The sequence below is a fragment of the Ornithorhynchus anatinus genome, chromosome 21, assembly GCF_004115215.2.
Source record: "Ornithorhynchus anatinus isolate Pmale09 chromosome 21, mOrnAna1.pri.v4, whole genome shotgun sequence".
In the NCBI taxonomy this organism is placed as follows: domain Eukaryota; kingdom Metazoa; phylum Chordata; class Mammalia; order Monotremata; family Ornithorhynchidae; genus Ornithorhynchus; species Ornithorhynchus anatinus.
This window is the reverse complement of record NC_041748.1, coordinates 23,377,552-23,399,682: the sequence shown is the minus strand read 5'-3', so window position 1 is coordinate 23,399,682 and position 22,131 is coordinate 23,377,552. Positions and strand designations below refer to the sequence as shown.

At 67.2% G+C, this 22,131-nt stretch overlaps 2 protein-coding genes across 3 annotated transcripts in view; both read right to left on the bottom strand.

Annotated features, from left to right (window-relative positions):
* MAPK1 (mitogen-activated protein kinase 1) overlaps positions 1-4,058 on the bottom strand; it is a 38,035-nt gene extending 33,977 nt beyond the window's left edge. For both annotated transcript variants that reach the window (XM_029049051.2, XM_039915040.1), the window contains exon 1: positions 3,805-4,058. In XM_029049051.2, the coding sequence (XP_028904884.1) occupies positions 3,805-3,929 (125 nt within the window). In that variant the 5' untranslated portion in view covers positions 3,930-4,058. The remainder of the gene's footprint in view (positions 1-3,804) is intronic.
* A 6,096-nt stretch (positions 4,059-10,154) lies between these two features.
* PPM1F (protein phosphatase, Mg2+/Mn2+ dependent 1F) lies at positions 10,155-21,203 on the bottom strand. Its single transcript, XM_029049618.1, has 7 exons — positions 21,018-21,203; positions 20,260-20,392; positions 19,314-19,519; positions 18,402-18,590; positions 13,298-13,441; positions 12,818-12,911; positions 10,155-11,731 (listed from the first exon to the last, which is right to left on the bottom strand). The coding sequence occupies exons 1-7, from the start codon at positions 21,201-21,203 to the stop codon at positions 11,376-11,378; spliced, it is 1,308 nt and encodes a 435-aa protein (XP_028905451.1). The 3' UTR covers positions 10,155-11,375.
* Between the last annotated feature and the right edge of the window lie 928 nt (positions 21,204-22,131).

Genomic DNA, 22,131 nt, shown 5'->3' with positions numbered 1-22,131 from the left:
CCGACGTCTCCGATCCCTCCTCCATCTGGGGAGGGTGGGGCAGGAGAGTTCAGCCACGGGGTGGACCTCGAGAAACTCGGACGTTTGGTCCTTCCCACTCCCAGACGCCATTTCCGGGCAAATTCTAAAAGAGCGCGAGCCCCGGCCCCCCGGGCCGGCTTCGGAACGTCGACGGGGGACACCGAGTCGGAGGGGAGCCCGGGAAGCGTCGGAGCCGGAGACGCCGTCTCCCTCTGACACGGGGAGGCTTTAGCGGCTTCATCCGTCAGGGTTCCCATCAGGTCTCCAATCAATCAGTCCATCGGCGGTATCTACTGAGCGCCCACGGGGCGCCCGGGAGAGTACGACACGACGGGGTTCTGCCCCCGACGAGCCGGAGGCCTCCCTCGGACCGGCGCGACGTCCGGCTCGCGGCCGGCTCTCGACCACGCCCCGAGAGCCCCGGGGACGGGGGTCTGGACCCGGGACCCCCTCGCCGCCCCACCGGGCCGCCACCTCCCCGGTCCCAACCGAAGAGCAACCGCCCCCTCCGGTCCGTGACCCCCCCGAAAGGGAAACCGCGCCGCGGTTCCGCTTCCGCGGGAGGCCGGGGCCGGTCGCGCCCACGCCCCGGTCATCCCGCGGCCGGGGGACTCCCCGCATCCAACGCCACCCGCGGCTCCGGAGGCGGACGTTTCCAAGTTTCCGCCCCGCGTCTTCCCGGAACCGGCGGCCGACAACTCACAGGCGGAAATCGGGAAGTACGAGCCGGTCGGCTGGGAGGGGCCGGGGGAAGCCGGACCGGCCGCTGCCGACGTCTCCGGAGGCGAAGAGGCGGCGGTGGCCTGGCCGGACCTCGTGGGTCTCCTCCCGCTCCCCGAAAAGGCTCCCGGCGCAACGGGGGGCCGTGAACACCAGCGTCCCCGGCTCGGGCCGCTCCGGCCGGGCCGGAGCCGGCCCGCCCGTGCGGGGAAAACCACGACGGGCACGGCGAGGCTCCCGGGGAGTCGGGGGGAGGCCCCCGCGGCGGGGGAGGAGGGAGGCTGGAAGGGCGGGACGGCGAAAGGGACGGGCGGAGAGCGGGTCCCCGCCGGGACGTCTGGGACGGAGGTGGCCGCCCGTCGCGGCGCCCCCGGGGCGGAGCCCGAGCCGGACCCGGCCCCAAACCCGGGCCCGGTTGGCGGGGGGCCGGCCCCAGCCCGGCCAGGGGCTCGGAGCAGACCCTCGTTCCCGGCGGTCACATTGCAAACGGCCACCGGCGGCCGCGAGCCCGGGTGGGACGCGCCCCGGTGGGACTCGGCGACGCCCCGGACGAGGAGGCCTCCCGAGGCCTCCGCTCATCGCCGGGCGCGCAGCGGGGTGACGGGGACCCTGCCGGGCACCGGCCCCCAGACGGGAGGGGACGGAGGGTCGGCCCGCGCCCTTGCCCTCCACCGCCCACCCTGGGAACCCTCTCCGGGACCAAGGGCGGGGCGCGCTACCGTGCTGGGGGCGCCGGGCCTGGCCCCCCCCTCCCCAAACCCGGGGAAAACGCAACGTCAGGAGAGCCAACTCCCGCCTCCCCGAGGCCCGGGCCTCGGCGAAAGGGTCCCAAGGCCACGTTCCTGACATCACGGTGCGCTCCCCGCCTCCGGCCCAGCGGGCGCGGCCGGGCGGACCCCCGGCGGTCTCCGCCATCTGGGCGACGCAGGCGAGAGGGGAGCCCGGCTTGGGTAACGCACGCCAACACGAGCGGCGGGGGCGGGGGGCGGGAGCTAACGAGCCATTTCATCTCCTCCGTTCCACCCCAAACTATTTTTATCTGCCGAAAGGAATCTTTTCCGTCTTCCGCGGGAACGACCCTTCTGGCGCAGGCCAGGCCGCTTCGCCACCGGCCCCGGGCCCAACCGCCCCCTCCCGTGACCCCCCGACAAGCCCCGACCCACTACCGCCGCGGAAGCGGGACCCGAACCCTTCGAGGTCGGGTCCGTACGGGGTGGGGGGTGGGCAGCGGGACTGGGGGGGGGCGGTGGGTGCCGGGCCCGCCCGCCCCATCCCCACCCTGCCCTGACCCGGGGACCCCCACCGAGACAATGAGGAAAAGGTCCTGCGGCTGGAGGCGCAACGCAGGGGGAAGGAAAGAGGGGGTGCGGGAGGAAGTGGGGGAAAAGGAGCACTGGAGGAAGAGGGGGTGCGGGAGGAGAAGGGGGGAGACCAAGGAGGATGAGGAGGGGAGGGAAAGGCAGGGTACGGGAGGAATGGCGGAGGCCCAGAATGACGAGGGCGAACGGGGGTGGGGGGGGAGAAGGGGGTGCAGGAGAAGAGGGGGGAGGCCAGGAAGGAGCAGGGAGCACTGGAAAAGGGGAAGAGAGGAGGGCAGGAGGAGAGGGGAGGAAGAGGGGGACGACTAGGAGGAGGAAGTCCTGAGGGAGGAGAGAAAAAAGGGGGTGCGGGAGGGTGGGGGTGGGGGGCCAGGAGGAGAAGGATGTGCTGGAAATGAGGAAGGGAGGGAGAGGGGGGGCAGGAGGGGAGGAAGGGCTAGAAGGAGGAGGGCGAGCTGGGGGAGGGGTAGGAGGGAGGGGGGAGCACTAGCGGGAGGAGGGGACGCAGGGAGACGGGGGGTGCAGGAAAAGGAGGGGAGGCCTCAGGAAGAGGAGGAGATGCTGGGGGAGAGGAGGGAGAAAGGGGCGCAGGAAGAAAAGGGGAGACCTGGCGAGAAGGAATGATGGGGGAGGTGGGGGGTGCAGGAAAAGAGAGGGGAGGGCTAGCAGGAGGAGGGAATGCAGGGGAGGAAAGGAAGAGAGGGGTGCAGGAAGAAGGGGGGAGGCCTGGCGGGAGGAGGAAATGTTGGGGTGGGGGGAGAGGGGTTCAGGAAGAAGAAGGAGACCTAGCAAGAAGAAGGAATGATGGGGGAGGTGGAGAAGGGGGTGCAGGACGGAGGGGGGAGGACTAACAGGAGGAGGGAATGTCGGGGGAGGTGGAGGGGGCAGGAAAAGGGGAGGAGGCCTACCAGGAGGCAACGCTGGGGGGAAGGGAGGAAAAGAGGGGGTGCAGAAAGAGGAGGTACAGAAAGAGGAGAGGAGGCCTAGCAGGAGGAGGGAACGCTGGGGGGAGGGGAGAAAGGGAGTCCAGAAAGAGGAGAGGAGGCCTAGCAGGAGGAGGGAACGCTGGGGGGAGGGGACAGGGGGTGCCAGAAAAGGGGGGGGGAGAACTAGTAAGGGGAGGGAATATCGGGGGAGGGGGTGGGGGGTGTAGGAAGAGGGGAGGAGGCCCAGCAGGAGGAGGGAACGCTGGGGGGAGGGGGAGAGGGGAGCAAGAAAAGGGGGGGAGGCCTGGCAACAGGAGGGAAGGGGGGCTGCGGGACGAGGAGGGGAGGGTGAGCAGAAGGAGGGGATGCCGGGGGGGGGGAGAAGAAGGGATGCTGGGGAAAGGGAGAAGAGGGGGTGCAGGAGGAAGAGATGGCGGGGGAGGGGAGAAGAGGGGGTGCGGGAGGAGGGGATGCTGGGGGGGAGAAGAGGGGGTGCGGGAGGAGGGGATGGCGGGGGAAGGGAGAAGAGGAGGAGGGGGTGGCGGGCGGGAGAGAGGAGGGTGTGCAGGAGGAGAGGAGGGCGGGGGAGGGGAGAAGAAGGGGTGTAGGAGGAGGAGATGCTGAGGGGGGAAGAAGGGGTGGAGGAGGAGGAGATGCTGAAGGGGGGAGAAGAGGGGGAGCAGGAGGAGGAGATGCTGGGGAGGAGAAGAGGGGGAGGGGGAGGAGGGAAGAAGAGGGGGTGCAGGGGGAGGGGATGGCGGGGGGGGGGGAGAAGAGGGGGAGCGGGAGGAGGGGACGTCGGGGCGGGCAGGACTGACCAGACCATGCCGTAGGCGCCCTCGCCGATGTAGGAGAGGTTGGTGTAGCGCGGGCCCACGTCGAAGAGCTGCCCGCGGACCAGCTCCGGCCCGCCGCCCCCGCCCCCCGCAGCCCCCGCCGCCATGTTGGGCGTGCGCCTCGCTGCTCCTCGTCCTGCTCCTCGTCCTCGTCCTCCTCGTCGTCGTCGTCGTCCGGTAGCGAGGCCCGCGGGAGCGTCCGCCGCCGACACGGGACCCACCGACGGAGGGCGGGGGGGGGGGGGGGGGGGGGGGGGGGGAGGCGGCGCCCGGGGCTCCCGCGCATGCGCGCTCCTCCGCGGCCGGCGGGAGGGGGCGGGTCACGTGCCGGGGCGGCCCCACGTGACGGGGGCGGGTCACGTGCCGGGGGGGTCTCGCCGGCCCGCCCGGGACGCGCAGCCGCAGAACCGACCGGCCTCCCCGGACCCCCCCACCCGCCGTTGCGCGGCGACGGCCTTCGCGCAGCCCTCGCTGTGTGCGAAGCGCTGTGGCGAGCCCCGTTGTAGACTCGTGATGGTATCTCCTCATTCGTTCAATTGTATTTATTGGGCGCTTACTACGTGCATAGGACCGCACCGAGCGCTTGGAGGGGACGATTGGGCAACAGAGAGAGACCAGACCTGCCCAAAGATGGGCTGGCACTTGGGCCTCCTCCCCCCTCCTGGCCCCAGTTCAAAGCGACGGCATTTGTTAAGCGCTTACTAGGTGCGAAGCACTCTTCTGAGCCCAACTGTGCATTAGAATAATGGCCCTATTTATTAGGCCACCTCCCGTCCTGGCCCCAGTTCAAAGCGACGGCATTTCTTAAGCGCTTACTAGGTGCGAAGCACTCTTCTGAGCCCAATTGTGCATTAGAATCACGATGGTATCTACTCATTCCTTCAATTGTACTTAAGGAGCGCTTACTAGGTGCAGAGCACTGGACTGAGCGCTTGGAATGGACGATTGGGCAACAGAGAGACCAGACCTGCCCGAAGACGGGCCGGCACTTAGGCCTCCTCCCCTCCTGGCCCCGATTCAAAGCGACGGCATTTCTTAAGCGCTTACTAGGTGCGAAGCACTCTTCTGAGCCCAATTGTGCATTAGAATCATGATGGTATCTACTCATTCCTTCAATAGTACCTATTGAGCGCTTACTAGGTGCAGAGCACTGGACTGAGCGCTTGGAATGGACGACTGGGCAACAGAGAGACCAGACCTGCCCGAAGACGGGCCCGCAGTTAGGCCTCCTCCCCTCCTGGCCCCGATTCAAAGCGCTTACTATGTGCAAAGCACTGTTCTGAGCCCAATTATGCATTAGAATAACAGCGGTATTTATTAGGCCTCCTCCCCTCCTGGCCCCGATTCGTAGCGACGGCATTTCTTAAGCGCTTACTGTTTGCAAAGCACTTTTCTGAGCCCAGTTGTGCATTAGAATAATAACAGTATTTGCTCATTTGTTCAATCGTATCTATTGAGCACTTACTCTGTGCAGAGCACTGGACTAAGCGCTTGGAATGGACAAATGGGCAACAGATAGAGACCATCCCTGCCCTGCCCATTATAATAATGACGGTATTTATTATTGAGGGCTTTCTAGGGGCCGGGCAAGGTGCCCAGTGCGCCGGGATGGCGAGAGACGCAGCCTGGCTTAGCGGCAAAAGGCCGGGCTTGGGCGGCAGGGGACGCGGGTTCTGATCCCCGGTCCGCCGCCCGTCTGCGGCAAGCCATTTAACTTCTCTGTGCCTCGGTTACCTCGTCTGTAAAACAGGGATTGAGACCGAGCCGCCCGTGGGACAACCGGATCACCTTGTAGCTACCCCAGTGCTTAGAACAGCGCTTGGCACGTGGGGAACGCTTATCGAGTACCGTCAGCATTATCATTATTACTCCATCTAGACTGTCAGCAGGGAACGTATCTATCGACTGTTAGCTTGTACTCTCCCGAGCACTTAGTAATAATAACCGCTTCTACGTGCCAGGCACGGGTGGGACCGAGTCCTTGTCCCACGTGGGGCTCAGCTTCTCAATCCCCATTTTACAGATGAGGTAACTGAGGCCCAGAGAAGTGAAGTGACTTGCCCGAGGTCGCCCGGCAAACAGGTGACAGAGCGGGAATTAGGACACGTGACCTTCTGACTCCCAGGCCCGCGCTCTACCCGCTGTGCCGTGCTCTGCCCACAATAAGCGCTCAATAAGTACAATTTATCCATCGACTGGAGTAGATAAGAGATACTGGGGACGCAGTCTAACGGGGAGGGAGAACAGGTATTGAGTCCCCGTTTGGCCGAGGGGGGGAACCGAGCCTCCGAGGAGTGACTTGCCCAAGGTCCCACGGCAGGCAGGTGGCGGAGCTAGAATTAGAACCCAGGTCCTCCCGCTGTTTCCATTTCATTATCTAGCACTGTTCAATCGGCACCATTTCTTTTATGGTATTCAATAAGCACTAACTACGTGCAAGACGCTGTAGTAAGCAAGGACTGGGGCAGACACAAGCTAACGGTTGGACCCGATCCACGTCCTCCACGGGGCTGCCAGCCTCAACCCCCATTCTACAGATGAGGTGACTGAGCGACAGAGCAGGTACGTGACTTGTCCGAGGTCACACAGCAGACTCGTCGCGGGGCCGGGACTAGAACCCAGGTCCTTCTGACTCCCGGACTCGTCAGCTGTGTGACCGTGGGCAAGTCCCTTCACTTCTCTGGGCCTCAGTTCTCTCCTCTGTTAAATGGGGATGAAGACGGTGAGCCTCACGGGGGACAACCCGATGACCCCGTGTCTCCCCCGGCGCTTAGAACGGTGCTCCGCGCATAGTAAGCGCTTAACGGATACCAACAGTAGTATTATTATTATCCACGAGGCTCCCCTGCTCCTCTGGCATCCGGTGGATCCTTGACTCTTACTTTCTCTGCATCCATCTCCTCTCCACGTCTGGGGACGTACACGCCGGTTCGGCATTCGCGTACTCTGCTTTATTCTCTCTTCTCTCTGCACTTCGTTTTCGTGTCTCCTCTCCCACTGGGGCAGGGATCGACGCTACTCTCCTCCCCCCGGTGCTCAGTAGGCCGCTCGGCACCCAGAGGGTGTTCCAGCGTCGTTGCAGACAGATCCACCTCCGTATCAGACAAAGACTGCTCACCCTTGGCTTTAAAGCCGTCCGTCGCCTCGCCGCCTCCTACCTCGCCTCCCTTCTCTCCTTCTCCATCGCAGCCCCCACACTCCGCTCCTCTGGCGCCGCTCAACTTCTCACCGGGCCCCCGTCTCGCCGCCGCCGCCCGGACCACGTCCTGACTCTGTCCCGGAACGCCCTCCCTCCTCGAATCCACCCAATACTCTCCCCCCCCGGCTTCGAAGCCTCGCCGCAGGCCCACCTCCTCCAAGAGGCCTTCCGGGACTAAGCCCCCCTTTTCCTCATCTCCGACTCCCTCCTGCGTCGCCCCGACTTGCTCCCTTTGCTCTTCCCCCGGCCCCAGCCCCGCGCCACTTCTACGTCTGTGATTTTATTGATTTGTTACAGACGTCCGTCTCCCCTCCCATCTCCCCCGTCTAGACTGTGAGCTCGCTGCGGGCAGGGATTGTCGCCGTTTATCATTCCCAAGCACTTAGTACGGCGCTCTAGTAGTAATAACGTTGGCATTTTTGAAGCGCTTACTCTGTGCAGAGCCCTGTTCTAAGCGCCGGGGTAGATACAGGGTCATCAGGTCCGTCCCACGTGAGGCTCACAGTTAATCCCCATTTTACAGATGAGGGAACCGAGGCACCGAGAAGTTAAGAGACTTGCCAGCTGACAGGCGGCAGAGCCGGGACTCGAATCCATGACCTCTGACTCCCAAGCCCGGGCTCTTTCCCACCCTGCCCGCGGAGAGCGGCTAATAAATACGGGTGAACGAACAGAAACGCAGACAGGCAAACACACAGACAGGCAGAGGCAGACGCCGACGGAAAGCAGGCAGACGGATGGAAACGCAGACAGGCGAGCTCACGACAGCCAAATACAAAGACAGGTGAGAAACCGAGACACACAGACAGATAGGAAGACACGGAAAGGAGGCCGTAGAGGGGGCCGGGTCCCGCCCCCGCGCGAAGCTCCATCAGCCGAGGTGGGACCGGCCCACGAGCGGCGGGCCCGCGGGCGCAAAAATCGCGCGTTTCCGGCCCCGGGGCCGCACCCCGCCGTCAGCACGCCACGTTAAAGCGGGGCCCGAGGGGTCTGGGCACCAGCAGGAAAGCCCTTCCCCTCGGCAGATATTGCCCCCCGGTGCGCCAAAGCTGTCCGCCTCCCTGGGGCTGACGGGCCGGTGGGGGTTGGGCCCATTCCAGAGGGGGAAACTGAGGCCGGGGGTGGGGGGGGGGGGGGGTTCCTCCATTTGGCTACGGCGGAAGGCACCGCCTGACTCCTCGGGTTTTTTCCCCAGCTCACCCGCCGGGACTAAAGCAGCGTGGCTCAGTGGCAAGAGCCCGGGCTTGGGAGTCAGAGGTCGGGGGTTCTGCTCCCGGCTCCGCCACTTGTCTGCTGTGAGACCTCGAGCAAGTCACTTCACTTCTCTGGGCCTCAGTGCCCTCATCTGTGAAAATGGGGATTAAAAAAAAAAAAAGTGTGAGCCCCACGTGGGACGATCTGATGACCCTGTATCTCCCCCAGCGCTTAGAACAGTGCTCTCCACATAGTAAGCGCTTAACAAATACCAACATTAATGTTATTATTATTAAATTGTGTTTCCTATCACCCAGGGAGTGCAGGGCGGCCATTGGGAAGAAGCCCCCCCCCCCCCACGCCCAGCCTCAACTGCCCGCGGATGGAGCACGGAGCGGCTTCCCGGAGGAGGGGGCGTCTCCCCCCTGCTGCCGAGAGGAACCTCATCCCACGGGAGCTGGGGGAGCGGAACCCCCGGCCCACCCGTTAAAATCGTCGATCCCGTTTACTGAGCGCTTACCGTGCACAAAGCACTGGACTAAACAGTTAGGGGAGTACACGACGACAGAGTGGGCAGACACGTTCCCTACCCACAGAGAGCTTTCGATCCGGACGGGGAGACCGAAATTCCAATAAACGTCAGACCCAGACCCGGGATCAGGCGGCCGGAAGGGTCAGGTCTTTGCACCTAGTAAGCGCTTGATAAATACCATGGAATGAATGAATCCCCCCTCTGGTCTTTTCTCCTAACTCCTTGCCTCGGGAAGCAGCGTGGCTCGGTGGAAAGAGCCCGGGCTTCGGAGTCAGAGGTCATGGGTTCGACTCCCGGCTCTGCCACTTGTCAGCTGTGCGACCGTGGACGAGTCACTTCACTTCCCTGTGCCTCAGTGACCTCATCTGTAAAATAGGGATTAACTGGGAGCCTCCCGTGGGACGACCCGATGACCCTGGATCTCCCCCGGCGCTTAGAACGGTGCTCGGCACGTAGTGAGCGCTTAACAAATACCAACATTATTATTCTTCTCCCCCGGGAGGCCGCCCGCGATTAATGATTAGCCTCTCCCAAGCGCTTAGCGCAGGGTCCCGCGCACGGTAAGCGCTGAGGAAGTACCGGGCGTTGATTTTACCATCACCTGAATGCAGCACAGGGCCTTCTGTAAACCCCAGGAAGCCGTGGCCGCTGTCCCGCTAACTCCCAACCGGCCAACTTCGCTCCTCCGCTGCCAACTGGCTGACCCTCGACCTCGTTGGTCTCGCCACCGGCCTCCCGTCCACATCCTGCCTCTCTTACTCCCTTCACGTGGGACGGACCACCACCCTTCCCCTCCCTAAAAGCCCCGAGGGCCCACCTCCTCCGAGAGGCCTTCCCTAAGCCCCCCTTTCCTCTTCTCCCGCTCCCTCCCGCATCGCCCTGCCTCGCTCCCTTGGTTCATCCCCTCTCCCGACCCCGCAGCGCGGAGGTACCTACCCGTCGCTTCATTTGTAGTACCGTCCGGCTCCCCGGCTCTAGACTCTGAGCTCGCTGCGGGCAGGGAACGTGCCTGCTTATTGCTGGATTCTCCCCAGCTTCTGCACACAGGAAGGGCGCTCAATAAATAGGACTGAACGAACGAGAAGAGGTGCCACCCTGGCTCCCAGGGAGCACGGGAATCACCTCGACCCTCTGGCCTTAGCTCCCTCCTCCGTCGACTGGGACGACGACCCCGGCTCCTCCCAGGCCGACGGGAAGCTCGGATCCGTGGTTGCCTCTGCCGGAGCGGGCTGAGGGACACCGTCCCCCCGCCCCGGCCCGCCCCTTTCCGAGGAGCTCGCGGGGGTTCCGGGCCACCCCGCTCCCGGCCTCCCGGAGGCAAGGAGCTTTGGGAGCGCGAGGTCCCGCCCCGAGTCGGACGGATCCCCTCGGCCGACCGCCCCGGCGGATGGAAGCACCGCAACCGTCCAGGGTACAAAGCGTTTTTAATCCCGATCCGATGAAAATACGGTTACCGCTGCGAAGCCCGGCTTCCCACCCCTGAGCCCGCGGGGCCGCCCGCGACGCCGGTTCCCGGTTCCGACGTCCCACCCGCGTGGGCCGGGGGCCGCCCGGCCTCGCGCTTTCCCCGTGGCGGCCCGCGGCGGGGGAGGCCTCGGGACCCCCGGGCGGGGGCCGAAGGCGGGGAGACCCTGGCGGGGGGTGGGGGGGTCCCTGCAGAGAAGGAAGAGGCCGCCGTGCCCCGGGGGCTGCTTTGGCCCGAACCCCTGAGACGCACAAGCCCCGACTCTCTCTGGAACACTGGTATCCGGGTCCCGTGGCGCGGGGTTCCGGTGGGAGGGGGAAGGGGGCGTCTCACGGAGACCGGATGACGCCGAGCGTGGTACTCGATCGGCTCCTGCTCCGTGCCACGCACCGGGGTAGATAAAGGTAACGAAGGGGGACACGGGCCCCGGCCCACGCACGGGCTCGACCGCCTCTCCGCCGCAGCCCAAGGCGACGTCCGGGGACGGCGGCCTCGGCGAGCGAACGTCCCACGCCGGCCACGCCGCCCCCGCGGAGACTCTCGCCCCGTCCTGCTCTCCACCGGCCCGGCGGGAGAGAGGACGCACGCCGGCAGCACGAGGCCTCGCGAGAACCTCGGGAGGGCCAATGGCCACGGCGGGGGCGCCGAACCCCGAGGAGCCTGAAATTCTGCCGCTCCAACGGCGGCTTCCTATCCACTTTTGTTTTCAGGAGTATTGTCTGTCTGTCCTCTTCCTCTACGCTGGTTCCGTTGCTCCTGGAGCGTCTGCCTCCGGTCCGCTCCCCCTCAAGGGGCCTAATTCCCGCCTGCCTACTCTTTCCCGGCGCCCGGGACGACGATCTGCACGGAGTAAGCGCCTAATAAATAGGATCACTAGTACTGCTGTTAAAGAGCGAGGAGGGGTATTATTATCCCCCTTTTACCGACGAGAAAACCGAGGCACAGAAGTTGAGTAACGGGGCCAGAGTCGCAGAGAAGTGAAGTGACTCGCCCCAAGATGGCCGAGAAGGCCAGCGGCGTTGCAGTAAGCCTATTCGCGAGCCACCCCGCCGGCCGCCCGGAGCTGGGAGCCGGGCCGGGGGCGGCCGTCCTCCGCCCGCGGGCTCCGGGTCTGAGTCGCCCCCTCGCCCCCCGCCCCCGGGACCCCGGGCCCGGGGTCGCCCTCACGCCCCCCGGCCGTCGGGGGGACCGGGTGGGCTCGGGCCGGGGGACACCCCCGGCGCGTCACCCGGCTCCCCGCCGGCCAGGACGTCCCGGGGGTCGCGGAGGAACACCACCAGCACCGTGATGTTGTCGCCGGAGCCGCCCTCCCGGGCGGCGGACACCAGGGCCTCGGCCACGCCGGCCTCGGCGCCCCCGCTCGCCGTCAGGTGACGCAGGACCAGCTCGGCGGCCTCCTGGGGCCGGACGGCGTCGAAGAAGCCGTCGCAGGCCAGGAGGAGGTAGTCCTCAGAGCCGCTGAGCTCCCGCGTCGCGCTGTCCGCCTCGCCGGACACGTACGGCTTCTGGGACGCGTCCCCTGGGGCGGGGACAGCCCAGTGACCGCCGGGTCCCTCCCCACGGAGAACTGGGGTACGCACGGTCCCCCGGGGGGCCCAGCAGAGCCGGGATTTGGTTGGGGGACGGACGGACGGACACGGACTGAGCTAAGGACAGAACCGTGGGTGAGGGGTCCGTGCAGGGTGACCGGGTCAGGAACGGAGAGGGGAGAGCCAGGGGCGTGGGAGGGTTCATGCCGGGTCACTGGGGAGGGTCAGGGATGGAGAGGAAAGTCAGGGGCGTGGGAGGGTCCGTGCTGGGTCACCGAGGGAGAGGCAGGGGAACGGGATGGTTCGCGCCGGGTCGAGGGGAGAGAAGGAGGGGTGGGAGGGTCCGCGCTGGGTCACCGGGAGACGGTCAGGGACGGAGAAGAGAGAGCCAGGGATGTGGGTCGGTCCGTGCTGGGGCACTGAGGGAGAGTCAGGGGCGTGGGGTGGTCCGCGCTGGGTCCCCGGGGGACGGTCAGGGATGGAGAGGAGAGGCAGGGGTGTGGGACCGTCCGTGCTGGGGCACCGAGGGGAGAGTCAGGGGAACGGGATGGTTTGTGCCGGGTCGAGGGGAGAGAATCAGGGGTGGGAGGGTCCGCGTTGGGTCACTGGGGGACGGTCAGGGATGGAGAGGAGAGAGGGGTGTGGGATGGTCCGCGCTGGGTCACTGGGGGCGGTCAGGGATGGAGAGGAGAGAATCAGGGGGGTGGGGTGGTCTGGGCTGGGTCACTGGGGGACGGTCAGGGCTGGAGAGGGGAGAATCCAGAGTGAAAGATGGAAGGATTGAAGGACGGTCCGTGCCGGGTCACTGGGGGCGGTCAGGAGAGGGGAAAATCAAGAGTGAAGGACTGAAGGAGGGTCCGAGCCGGGTCGCTGGGGAGACTGGGGGTGCTGAATGGTCCCACTCCAAAGACGAGGGTGGGGGTCCGGCAAGGCGACCAGCACATGATTCCTCCCGGCATCCCGCTGCCCTCGTTGGGGACGGGATCTTGGGCTGAGGGAAGAGGGGAGGGGCCGCCCAAGGCCACCCTGAGCGGGGAGACCCGGACCCTTGGCCCTCCGCCCGCCGCCCGTCTTACCGATGGCCCTGGACACGGCCAGCGTCCCGTTGACCCTCCAGCAGTCCACGTACGACACGAAGCCCCCGAGGGCCTCGATGCGCTCCTTCTCGTCCTGGGAGGGAGAGCCCAATCAGGCCGGGGCCGGGGCCGGGGCCGGGGCCCCGGCCCAGCGGCGACGAGCAAAACCCGGGTCCTGATTCGGGCTCCACCCAGAGGGGAGGGGATCCCGTCCGCCCCCCCCGCTCCCCACTCTGCGGGTCCCTCCCACCCCACGGCCCGGCCCCGCCTCGGACCCCCCCCTCGCCCCAGGGACCCCGCCCTCCCCTCGGGCCCCACCCCAGACCCTCCCGGGAGTCCCACCGCGGGCACGGGCCGGCCCCGCCTCGGACCCCCTCCGCCTGGCACGCGGGCTCCCCTCGCCCGGGCCGCTGCTGGGTCAGGGCCGGCCCGGGACGGCGGAAGGGGGTTCCTCCGGGGCCCCGGGGCGGGCGGACCCACCTGCCTCTCGGGCTTGTGCGGCTCCACGAGCGTCAGCGCCTCCCCCCGCTGCACCAGGACCGCCTGCGAGTCGCCCAGCCAGGCCACGTGGACGGCGGGGCCCGCCAGCAGCGCACACACCCCCGTGCTGCCGCTCCGCAGGCTCTGCGGGCACGGGACGGGGCTGGTGGACCCCCCCGCCACGCCCTCCCGGGACGCCCGCCTCAGGAGGGTGCCGTGCCGGGGTGGCGCCCGGACCCCGGGGCCCGCCCCGCGTCCTGCCCGGGCGGAAGGGCAGACGCCCCGTGCCCCTCGCCCTCCCTTCGAAACCGCCCGTGGGCCTCAGTTTCTCTCGTACGCCCTCTGGGGGCTCCTCCGGCTATCACCCGCCGTGGTCTCCAGCCCCGGGGGTCCCGTGGAGGCCGGGGCCGGTCCCCTTCCCTCCCCCCACCCCCTCGGGGGCGGCTCCGCGGACCTTTCCCGCGACCTCGCCCCCGCTCTGCCGTCCCGTGGAATAACAACAAGGATAACAGTGGTATTTCTTAAGCGCTCACTACGGGCCAGGCGCCCTACTGAACCCCGGGGTAGACACGAGCTAGTCGGGTCGGGCCCAGTCCCCGTCCTACGGGGGGCTCGCGGTCTCGGTTCCCGTCTGACAGACGCGGTAACCGAGGCACGGGGAATGGAAGACACACGGCGGACGAGGGGCGGGGCCGGGATCGCTGGGAGCCCCAGCAACGGGCGCCGAACCGTACTTGGCGCGCGTTTAGCGCGGTGCCCCGCGCACGGTAAGCGCTCCGGAAATACGACCCATTAGAACCCGGGGCCTTCTGACTGCCCGGGCCCGTGCTCCAGTCGCTACGTCCTTAAAGCTCACCTCCTCCGAGAGGCCTTCCCAGACTGAGCTCCCCCCTTTTCCCCTCTGCTCCCTCTACCCCCCGTTCACCTCTCCGCAGCCGAACCCTCTTCTCCCCGCTTTCCCTCTCCCGTGCCCCCCCCCCCCCCCCCGGCACCGTACTCGTCCGCTCGACTGTATGGGTCTTCATCCCCCTATTTATTCTGTTCAGTGAGCTGTACGTCACCCCGGTCCTATTTATCTGCCATTCTTTTTACGAGACGTCCTTCCCCTCGACCCTATCCATCGCCGCCGTCCCCGTCCGCCCGTCTCCCCCGATCGGACCGCGAGCCCGTCGGAGGCCGGGGACCGTCTCTGTCTGTCGCCGACTCGTCCGTTCTAAGCGCTCGGTCCCGTGCTCTGCACGGAGTAAGCGCTCAATAAATACTATTGAACGAACGAATACATCGGCACCTCGCCAACTCTTCCCCCGCCCTACCCCGGCTCCCGTTCTTGGGACCTCTTGCCCCCGCTCCCTCCTCTACCCCCGAGCCCGACAGTCCGACCGCCGGCCTCCCCTCCTGCGGAGCCCTTCCCACGTCGCACCTGCGCGGGAAGCCTTCCCCGCTGACATCTTCTTCTCCCCGTAATAGCTTTCCGCCTCTGGCCTCCCCGCCGGTCGCCTACTACCTCACGGGAAGCGGCGCGGCTCAGCGGAAAGAGCCCGGGCTTGGGAGTCGGGGGTCATGGGTTCGAATCCCGGCTCCGCCCCTTGTCAGCTGTGTGACCGTGGGCGAGTCGCTTCGCTTCTCCGTGCCTCGGTTCCCTCATCTGTAAGGTGGGGATTAAGGCTGTGAGCCTCACGTGGGACGACCTGATGACCCTGTGTCTACCTCGGCGCCTAGAACAGAGCTCTGCACGTAGTAAGCGCTTAACAAATACCAACGTTATCGTCATACCAATTGACAAGCTATCATTTAAGCACTTCCCCATCCTCCCCTTCCTGCCACGTGTCCCTCATTTCGTGTCTCTCTCTCCCCGACTAGACACTGACTTCCTCGGGGGGCCAGAAGCAGGTTCGACACCACCGGAATCCATCGGTGGTACTGACTGAGCGTCTAGCGGGAAGAGCCCGGGCTCGTGGGTTCGAATCGCGGCTCCGCCGCTGGTCAGCCGGGGGACTCTGGGCCAGTCACTTCACTTCTCTGGGCCTCGCTGACCTCAGCTGGAAAATGGGGACGGCGACCGGGAGCCCCACGGGGGACGGACCTCATCACCCTGTGGCTCCTCCAGTGCTCAGAACGGTGCTCGGCACATAGTAAGCGCTTAACAGACGCCGTCATTATTGTTACGGCTCAGCCCTGGGCACCGAATGAGGCGTCGCATGCACTCGTCCGGCTTTCGGCACAGTGCTCCGCTACTCCAAACCGAAGAGTCCTTCGGACTGTATGTCATTTGTCTGCTGTTGTATTTTACGCTCCCAGGTGCTCACTACAGTGCTCTTGCACAGAGGAAATAACAACAACGTCGGGATCCGTCGAGCGCTTACTATGTGCCGAGCACCGTTCTAGGCCCTGGGGGAGACACAGGGGAATCAGGTGGTCCCACTTGGGGCTCACGGCCTTCATCCCCATTTTGCAGATGAGGGAACGGAGACACCGAGAAGTGAAGCGACTCGCCCACGGTCACCCAGCTGACGAGTGGCCGAGCCGGGATTCGGACCCGTGACCTCTGACTCCAAAGCCCGGGCTCCTTCCGCTGAGCCGCGCTGCTCCTCGCTCAGTAAGCGCCACTGACTGACGGTAGGAACCGAATTGATGCCGTTTGCTTGGCCAAAGGCCGATTCGAGCAGCTGCCACTTCTTGGGAGCTACGTTTTCCGGAGGCTTCTGGGGAGTCGGCTCACTCCCAGGAGGAGGGGCGATCAGCTAGTAGGTGCTCGGGAGGCACTCGGCCAATCCGTAAGCCGGGGACCGATCCTCCGCCGGAGGCAGCTTCGATTCTTTCCTCCCGCGGCGGCTCCCACTTTGGGGAGAATCCTTACTGGGAGTCTGCTGGGGGCAGAGCACTGGACTGGACGTCTACTGTGTTCAGAGCACCGGACTGGGCGTCTAGCGGGGGCAGAGGGCTGTCCTGGGTGCCTACTGCGTGCACAACGTTGGGTCGGGCGTGTGCACGGAGCACTGCATCGGGTGTCTACTGGGTGTGGGGTGCTGAACCAGGCCGCAGAGCGCTGTACTGGCCGGCGGTTGTCGGCAGATCCTGGCCTACGCACCTACTCTTGGCGACTGACGGTGTGTACTGATTCAATAAATCGATTCAATAACAATAACGTTGGTATCTGTTAAGCGCTTACTCTGTGCCGAGCACCGTTCGAAGCGCCGGGGGAGATACAGGGTCGTCAGGTTGCCCCACGTGGGGCTCCCGGTCCTCATCCCCATTTTACAGATGAGGTAACTGAGACACAGAGAAGTGAAGCGACTCGCCCACGGTCACCCGGCTGACAGATGGCAGGGCCGGCATTCGAACCCATGACCTCGGACGCCCATGCCCGGGCTCTTTCCGCTGAGCCGCGCTGCTTCTCTACATCTGTTAAGCGCCTACTGTGTGCCAAGCACCGTTCTAAGCGCTGGGACAGAAGCAGCGTAATCAGGTCGTCCCACGAGGGGCTCCCAGGCTTCGTCCCCATTTTACAGATGAGGTCACCGAGGCTCAGAGAATAATAGCAATAGTAATAATGTTGGTATCTGTTAAGCGCTTACTATGTGCCGAGCACCGTTCTAAGCGCTGGGGGGGGGACACCGGGGAATCGGGTTGTCCCACGTGGGGCTCCCGGTCTTCATCCCCATTTTACAGATGAGGTCACGGAGGCTCAGAGAAGTTAGGGGACTCGCCTAAGGTCACAGAGCAGACAAGTGGCGGAGCAGGGATTGGAACCCAGGTCCTTCGACTCCCCAGCCCGTGCTCTTTCCACCGAGCCACGCTGCTTCTCTACATGATCAGAGAATAGACGACTGAGCTCCTACTGTGCGCACCGTTAACGTACTAACCTGATTCCCTCGTATCCGCCCCAGCGCTTAGAACAGCGCTCGGCACACAGTAGGCGCGGAACAAACACCGACGTTATCGTTGTTATTACAGAGCGCTCCGAAGAGTACGATATAAGCAGAAGCAGCACGGCCTAACGGACAGAGCACGGGCCTGGGGGTCGGACCCGGGACCTGGGTTCGCCACGCCTCTGCCGGGTGACCTCGGGCAAGTCGCTTCACTCCGCCGGGCCTCCGTTCCCTCATCCGTAAAACGGGGATTAAAAAGACGTCGGTATCCGTTAAGCGCTTACTATGTGCCGAGCACGGTTCTAAGCGCTGGGGGAGACACAGGGGGAATCAGGATGTCCCACGTGAGGCTCGCGGTCTCAATCCCCATTTTACAGACGAGGTAACCGAGGCCCAGAGAAGTGAAGTGACTCGCCCACAGTCACACAGCTGACAAGGGGCGGGGGGCCGGGATTCGAACTCACGACCTCTGACTCCAGAGCCCGTGCTCTTTCCACTGAGCCGCGCCGCTTCTCAAGATTAAGAACGCGGTTACGCTCAGTCTTTTTAAGATTAAGAAGGCGAGCCTCCCGCCGGACAGGGACCCTATCTACCCCATCACTTGAGACGGCGCCTGGCACGTAGCAAGCGCTTACCGGACTCCCTTTTTAAAAAAAAAATCCTTTTAAATTCGGTATACAACCAGGGCAAAGGGCTGTTTTAGGTGCCCGGGGGAGTCCAGCAGCTGGAGAAGAGATGTTTCCTGCTCAAGGACCACTAGCCATCTAACTCGAACTGCTCCGTGAAGACCAGGCCCACGGACAGTAATAACGCTGTCTGTTAAGCGCTTCCCACGCGCAGGGCACCGTTCTAAGCGCCGGGGAGATCCAGGGTCATCAGGTCGTCCCCCGTGAGGCTCGCCGTCTTCATCCCCATTTTCCAGATGAGGTAACTGAGGCCTGGGTCCCACCTTACCCTGGGTCCCCGCAGCTGACGAGGGGCGGAGCCGGGATTCGAACCCACGACCCCTGCCTCCCGCGCCCGGGCTCTTTCCACCGAGCCACACCGACCCCCGAGGGTTGGCCGAGGTGGGAGGGACACGGGCGATTTCGGAAGGCGGACGGGGTCTGCGCTCCGCCTCGCCCCCGACGCTCGGGGCAAGCCCCGCGTCGTGGATCGCGGGGTTCCCGGGGTGCGACGGGCCCCCCGCCCCGCTCGCCTTGGGGTCCCGGCGTCCCGCCGCCCCGGCTCCTCACCTCCCGCTCGGCTTTGCGGAGGAACGCGTCGTCGGTGAGGCGGAAGGCGGCCCTCAGGGCCCGGGCCGGGTCGGTGCCCAGCTCCGGGTGCCTGGCGAGGTGGACGTGCAACTGGGCGGCGGCGAAGTCGGCGGCGTCCGCGCCCCGTGTCCCGTCGAACACGGCGAAGTAGGCGCGCTCCGGCTCGTCCTGCGTGAGGCGGGAAGGGCGGGGGGACGGGAAGACGGTCGGCGGCCGCCCGCCCCCGGAGCGCCGCGGGGCCGGGGCCCGGGGACCCCCCCCCCCGAAGGGGCGTCCTCTCTCGGCCCCGCCGGCACAGGGCGTTGCGGGGGGCACCCGGGAGGTGAGGGCACACGCGCTCTCCCAACGGGCCTCCCAGAAGGGGATACCGTCCTCCGAAGCCGGGGGGGGGGGGGCTCCGTGGGGGGCGAGGGCCCGGCCGTCCCGGAGCCCCTGGGGCGGGGAGGGGGGGCTTTAAACGTGGGGAATCGAGGCAGGGAGGAGGGCGCTGGGCGTTAGGAAGCCGTCTGCGGAGGAGGCAAGACGGAAGGGCGGGGTAAGCGTCCCCCCACACCCCGTCTCCTCTCCGAGAGAGGTCTCTGACCCTCACGGGCGGGCGCCTGTGCGTGTGGGGGGCGGGTGTCGGCGCGCCTTCCCCGGCTCTGCCGCCGTGCCCACCGGGGGGGGGGGGCGGGGGCGAGCCTTCCCACGGCCCCCCGGGACCCTGGCGGTCGTCCTCTGCGGGGAGACGGGGCCCATCGCCCCCCCGCCCGCTCCCGGGAGGAGAGAGGCGGCGGACGGAGAGACGGGGGCCTGGGCGCGGCATCCCGGGCCCCTCCCTCGCCGAGCCCCCCACCCGCCCCCTCGGAGACCGGAGGGGACGACGCCGGCCCCGGAGGCGGCGACACGTACCGGAAAGCCGAAGAGCCGGTTGAAGGCGGGGAGGGTGACGTGCCGGTCCTCCATCTTGCGGCGGGAGTTGCGGATGGCGTGGACGGAGATCGGCGGGGGACGTCCCGGGGGGCGCGGGGGCTGCCGGGGCCCGGGCCCGCCACCGGCGGCACACGCCTCCCAGAGGTCGCGCAGGAAGCGGGCCTGCAGCGGGCCGGCCTCCGGCACTGGCCACGGGGGGAGGCGGACAGAGGGGACGGGTCACGCGACGGCCCGGCGCCCCCCCCCCGGCCCCCGCGGCCTCCGCGGCGGGGACCGGGGGGGAGCCCCGACGCCCCGGGGGATCCGAGGGGAGGGCCGGGTTGGCCCGGGGAGGGGCACTCCGGGATGCGGGATCCAGGAGGCTCCGCTGTGGTTTGGCGGGGCATCCGTCCTGGGTCACCGGGAGACGGGCAGGGTCGGAGAGGGGGACGGTCGGGGGGGGGGGGGGCGTCCCCGGAGGGTCACCGGGGGACGGAGAGGGGGACGGTCGGGGGGCGCGGGATGGCGCGTGCCGCCGGGGGACGGACAAGGAGCGGGTCCCGGGTCCGGCGGCGGCCGCCCACGCCGACCCGGCACGTCCATCGCGCCGGCCCCGGCCGAGAGGGCAGGTCTGTGTGTCCCCTCCCCGCTGCGCGCCCAGCGGACGGGGGCATCTCGCGGAGGGGGCGGGGGCCGCCGGGAACATCGGGGAACCTCCCCACCGCCTCCCCCGGCCAGGATCTGGGGGGTCCAGGGAGCCGGCCGGGGTGGGGGGACGGGGATGGGGGAGGCAACGCGGGAGGCGGGCGCTGGCGAACCCCAGGCAGGGGTCCGCGCGGACGGGACATCTCCCGCCCGGGCGGACCGAGAGCCGTCCCGCCTCCCCCCGGGCGCCAAGCAGAGACCCCCCCCCCCGCCCCGGCCCCCCCCAGGACGGGCCACTCACGGACGCGGCCGTCGGGGTCCGGCCCCGGGGGTCCCTCGTCGGGCCCGGCCACCGAGGCGGACGCTTCTGCCGGGCGGCAGCCGGTCGACCGGCCGCCCGGGTCAGCGACGCGGCGAGGCGCGGCGGGGCGTTCCTGCGGTGGAGACGGCGCCCGGGGGGGGCGGGGGGCGTGAGCGCGCGGGCCCGGGGGGGGCGTGGGCAGGGAATGTGCCTCTATATTGGTCGCACTCTCCCAAGCGCTTAGTACGGCGCTCCGCCACACGGTAACCGCTCGATAAATACGACTGACCGAATGAATTTATCAGGCGCGTTCAGCGAGCGCTCGCTGCGCGCGCGACGCCGTACCGACCGCCCTGGGAAGTTACGGTTCAGCAACAGACAGAGACGGTCCCCGTCCACCGCGGGCTCGCGGTCTAGACGGACCCGGGCCGCACGACAACCGGCTGTATCTCCCGGGGGGGGGGGAATCCGGGGGGCGGGGCCCCGCTGACTCGGTCTCCCCCTCAGGCGCCAACCCGGGGAAGGGGTTGAGGAAAGGCCCGGCCTCTCCCGAGCATCTCGGGACCCCATCGGGTCGACGCTCTGGGTCGGGCGTCTCGGGGCAGAGACCCCGCGTCTTCTAACGTCCCCCGTAGATCGCCAGGTGCCCCGGACCCCGCTCGGCGCACGACGGGGGCCCGACACGGTGCTCTGCACACGGTTGGTACCCAGACGAGCACTCTGAAACCCAGCAGATGCCCGGTACGGGTGCCCTCTACCCAGCCGGTGCCCCGAGCGGCTCTTCGAACGCGGCGGACGCCCGCGAGGCGCCTCCGCGCCCCATAACACATTTGGCCGTGGGGGAGCGTGCGACTGAAATAACCTCTTTGCGGCACATTCCGGGCCACGCTGGGCGTGTTCTCCTCTGTCTCCGGGTATCTCTGCGCGTCTCTCTCTCCCGTCATCCCGGCGGCTTTTAGCCGCCGGAGCCGGGCTCCCTTCTCCCTTCCCGGCTGACGTCCCCGCCCGGAGCTCTGGCTCCAAAAAGCACGGCCCGCGCTCCGTCGCGGACGGCCGGGAGCGGCCGGGTCGGTCCGCCGCGGACCGCGCCGGCTTCCCGGCGGGCCGCGGCCGGGTCTCCGGCTCTCCTGACCCCCTCCCTCACGCCTCTGGCCTTCCCGTTTCGGCTCTCCGGGTCCCCGGCTACGGCTCCCTCTGTCGCGGGTCCGGGAGAAGCGGCGCGGCCCACGGGGGAGAGCCCGGGGGAGCCGGTTTCCAATCCCGGATCCCGGCTCGTCCGCTGGGTGAGCGCGGCCGAGTCGCTTCCCTCCCCTGGGCCTCGGTCTCCCCGTCTGTCAAAACGGGGCTTACGCTCCCCGCTCCGCTCTACCTGTCGGCTCGCTGGGGGCAGGCAGTCGTTTGCCAACTCTGCCGTGCCGACTCTCCCGAGCGCACGGTTCAGCGCTCCGCACGCAGCGAAACCCAACGCCGCCGCCGCCGCGCCCCGACCGGGGCCGGCCCGAGGACCTCCTATCCATCCCGGCGCTCGGGACGGTGCTCGGTGATGGTAGCCTCGGGGCCGGGCGGCGGGGAGGCTCCGGGACCCGTGCGTCGTTCCGCCGTGGCGTCCCCGGGTCGGCCCGAGGCAGCCGCAAACCCACGGCCTCCGGACGTTCCCGGCGGCGGCCGGGGGTGAGTCACCCCCCCGGACGGCGGGCGTGGCGGCGGCGCCCGACGGGAAGCCGGGCCCGGCCGGACGTTGTCTGGGCTCCGGAAAGAGAAGCCCCCGCCCGCCGCACACGGGGGCGACCGGTCGCGCCGTCCCCGCCGTCCGGGGATCGCGCGGCCCCCGGGACCCTACGGGGCGACCGCTTGCTCCTCGGGGGGGGGGGG

Coding starts and splice junctions, on each gene's coding strand:
- PPM1F (XM_029049618.1), bottom strand. CDS start 21,203: ATGACGGGAGAGAGAGACGCGCAGAGATACCCGGAGACAGAGGAGAAC. Junction 20,393..21,017: donor CCGCTCGGGGCACCGGCTGG/GTAGAGGGCACC, acceptor TCTCCACCGCAG/GAACGCCCCGCCGCGCCTCG. Junction 18,591..19,313: donor ACCGGCTCTTCGGCTTTCCG/GTACGTGTCGCC, acceptor CGCCTCACGCAG/GACGAGCCGGAGCGCGCCTA.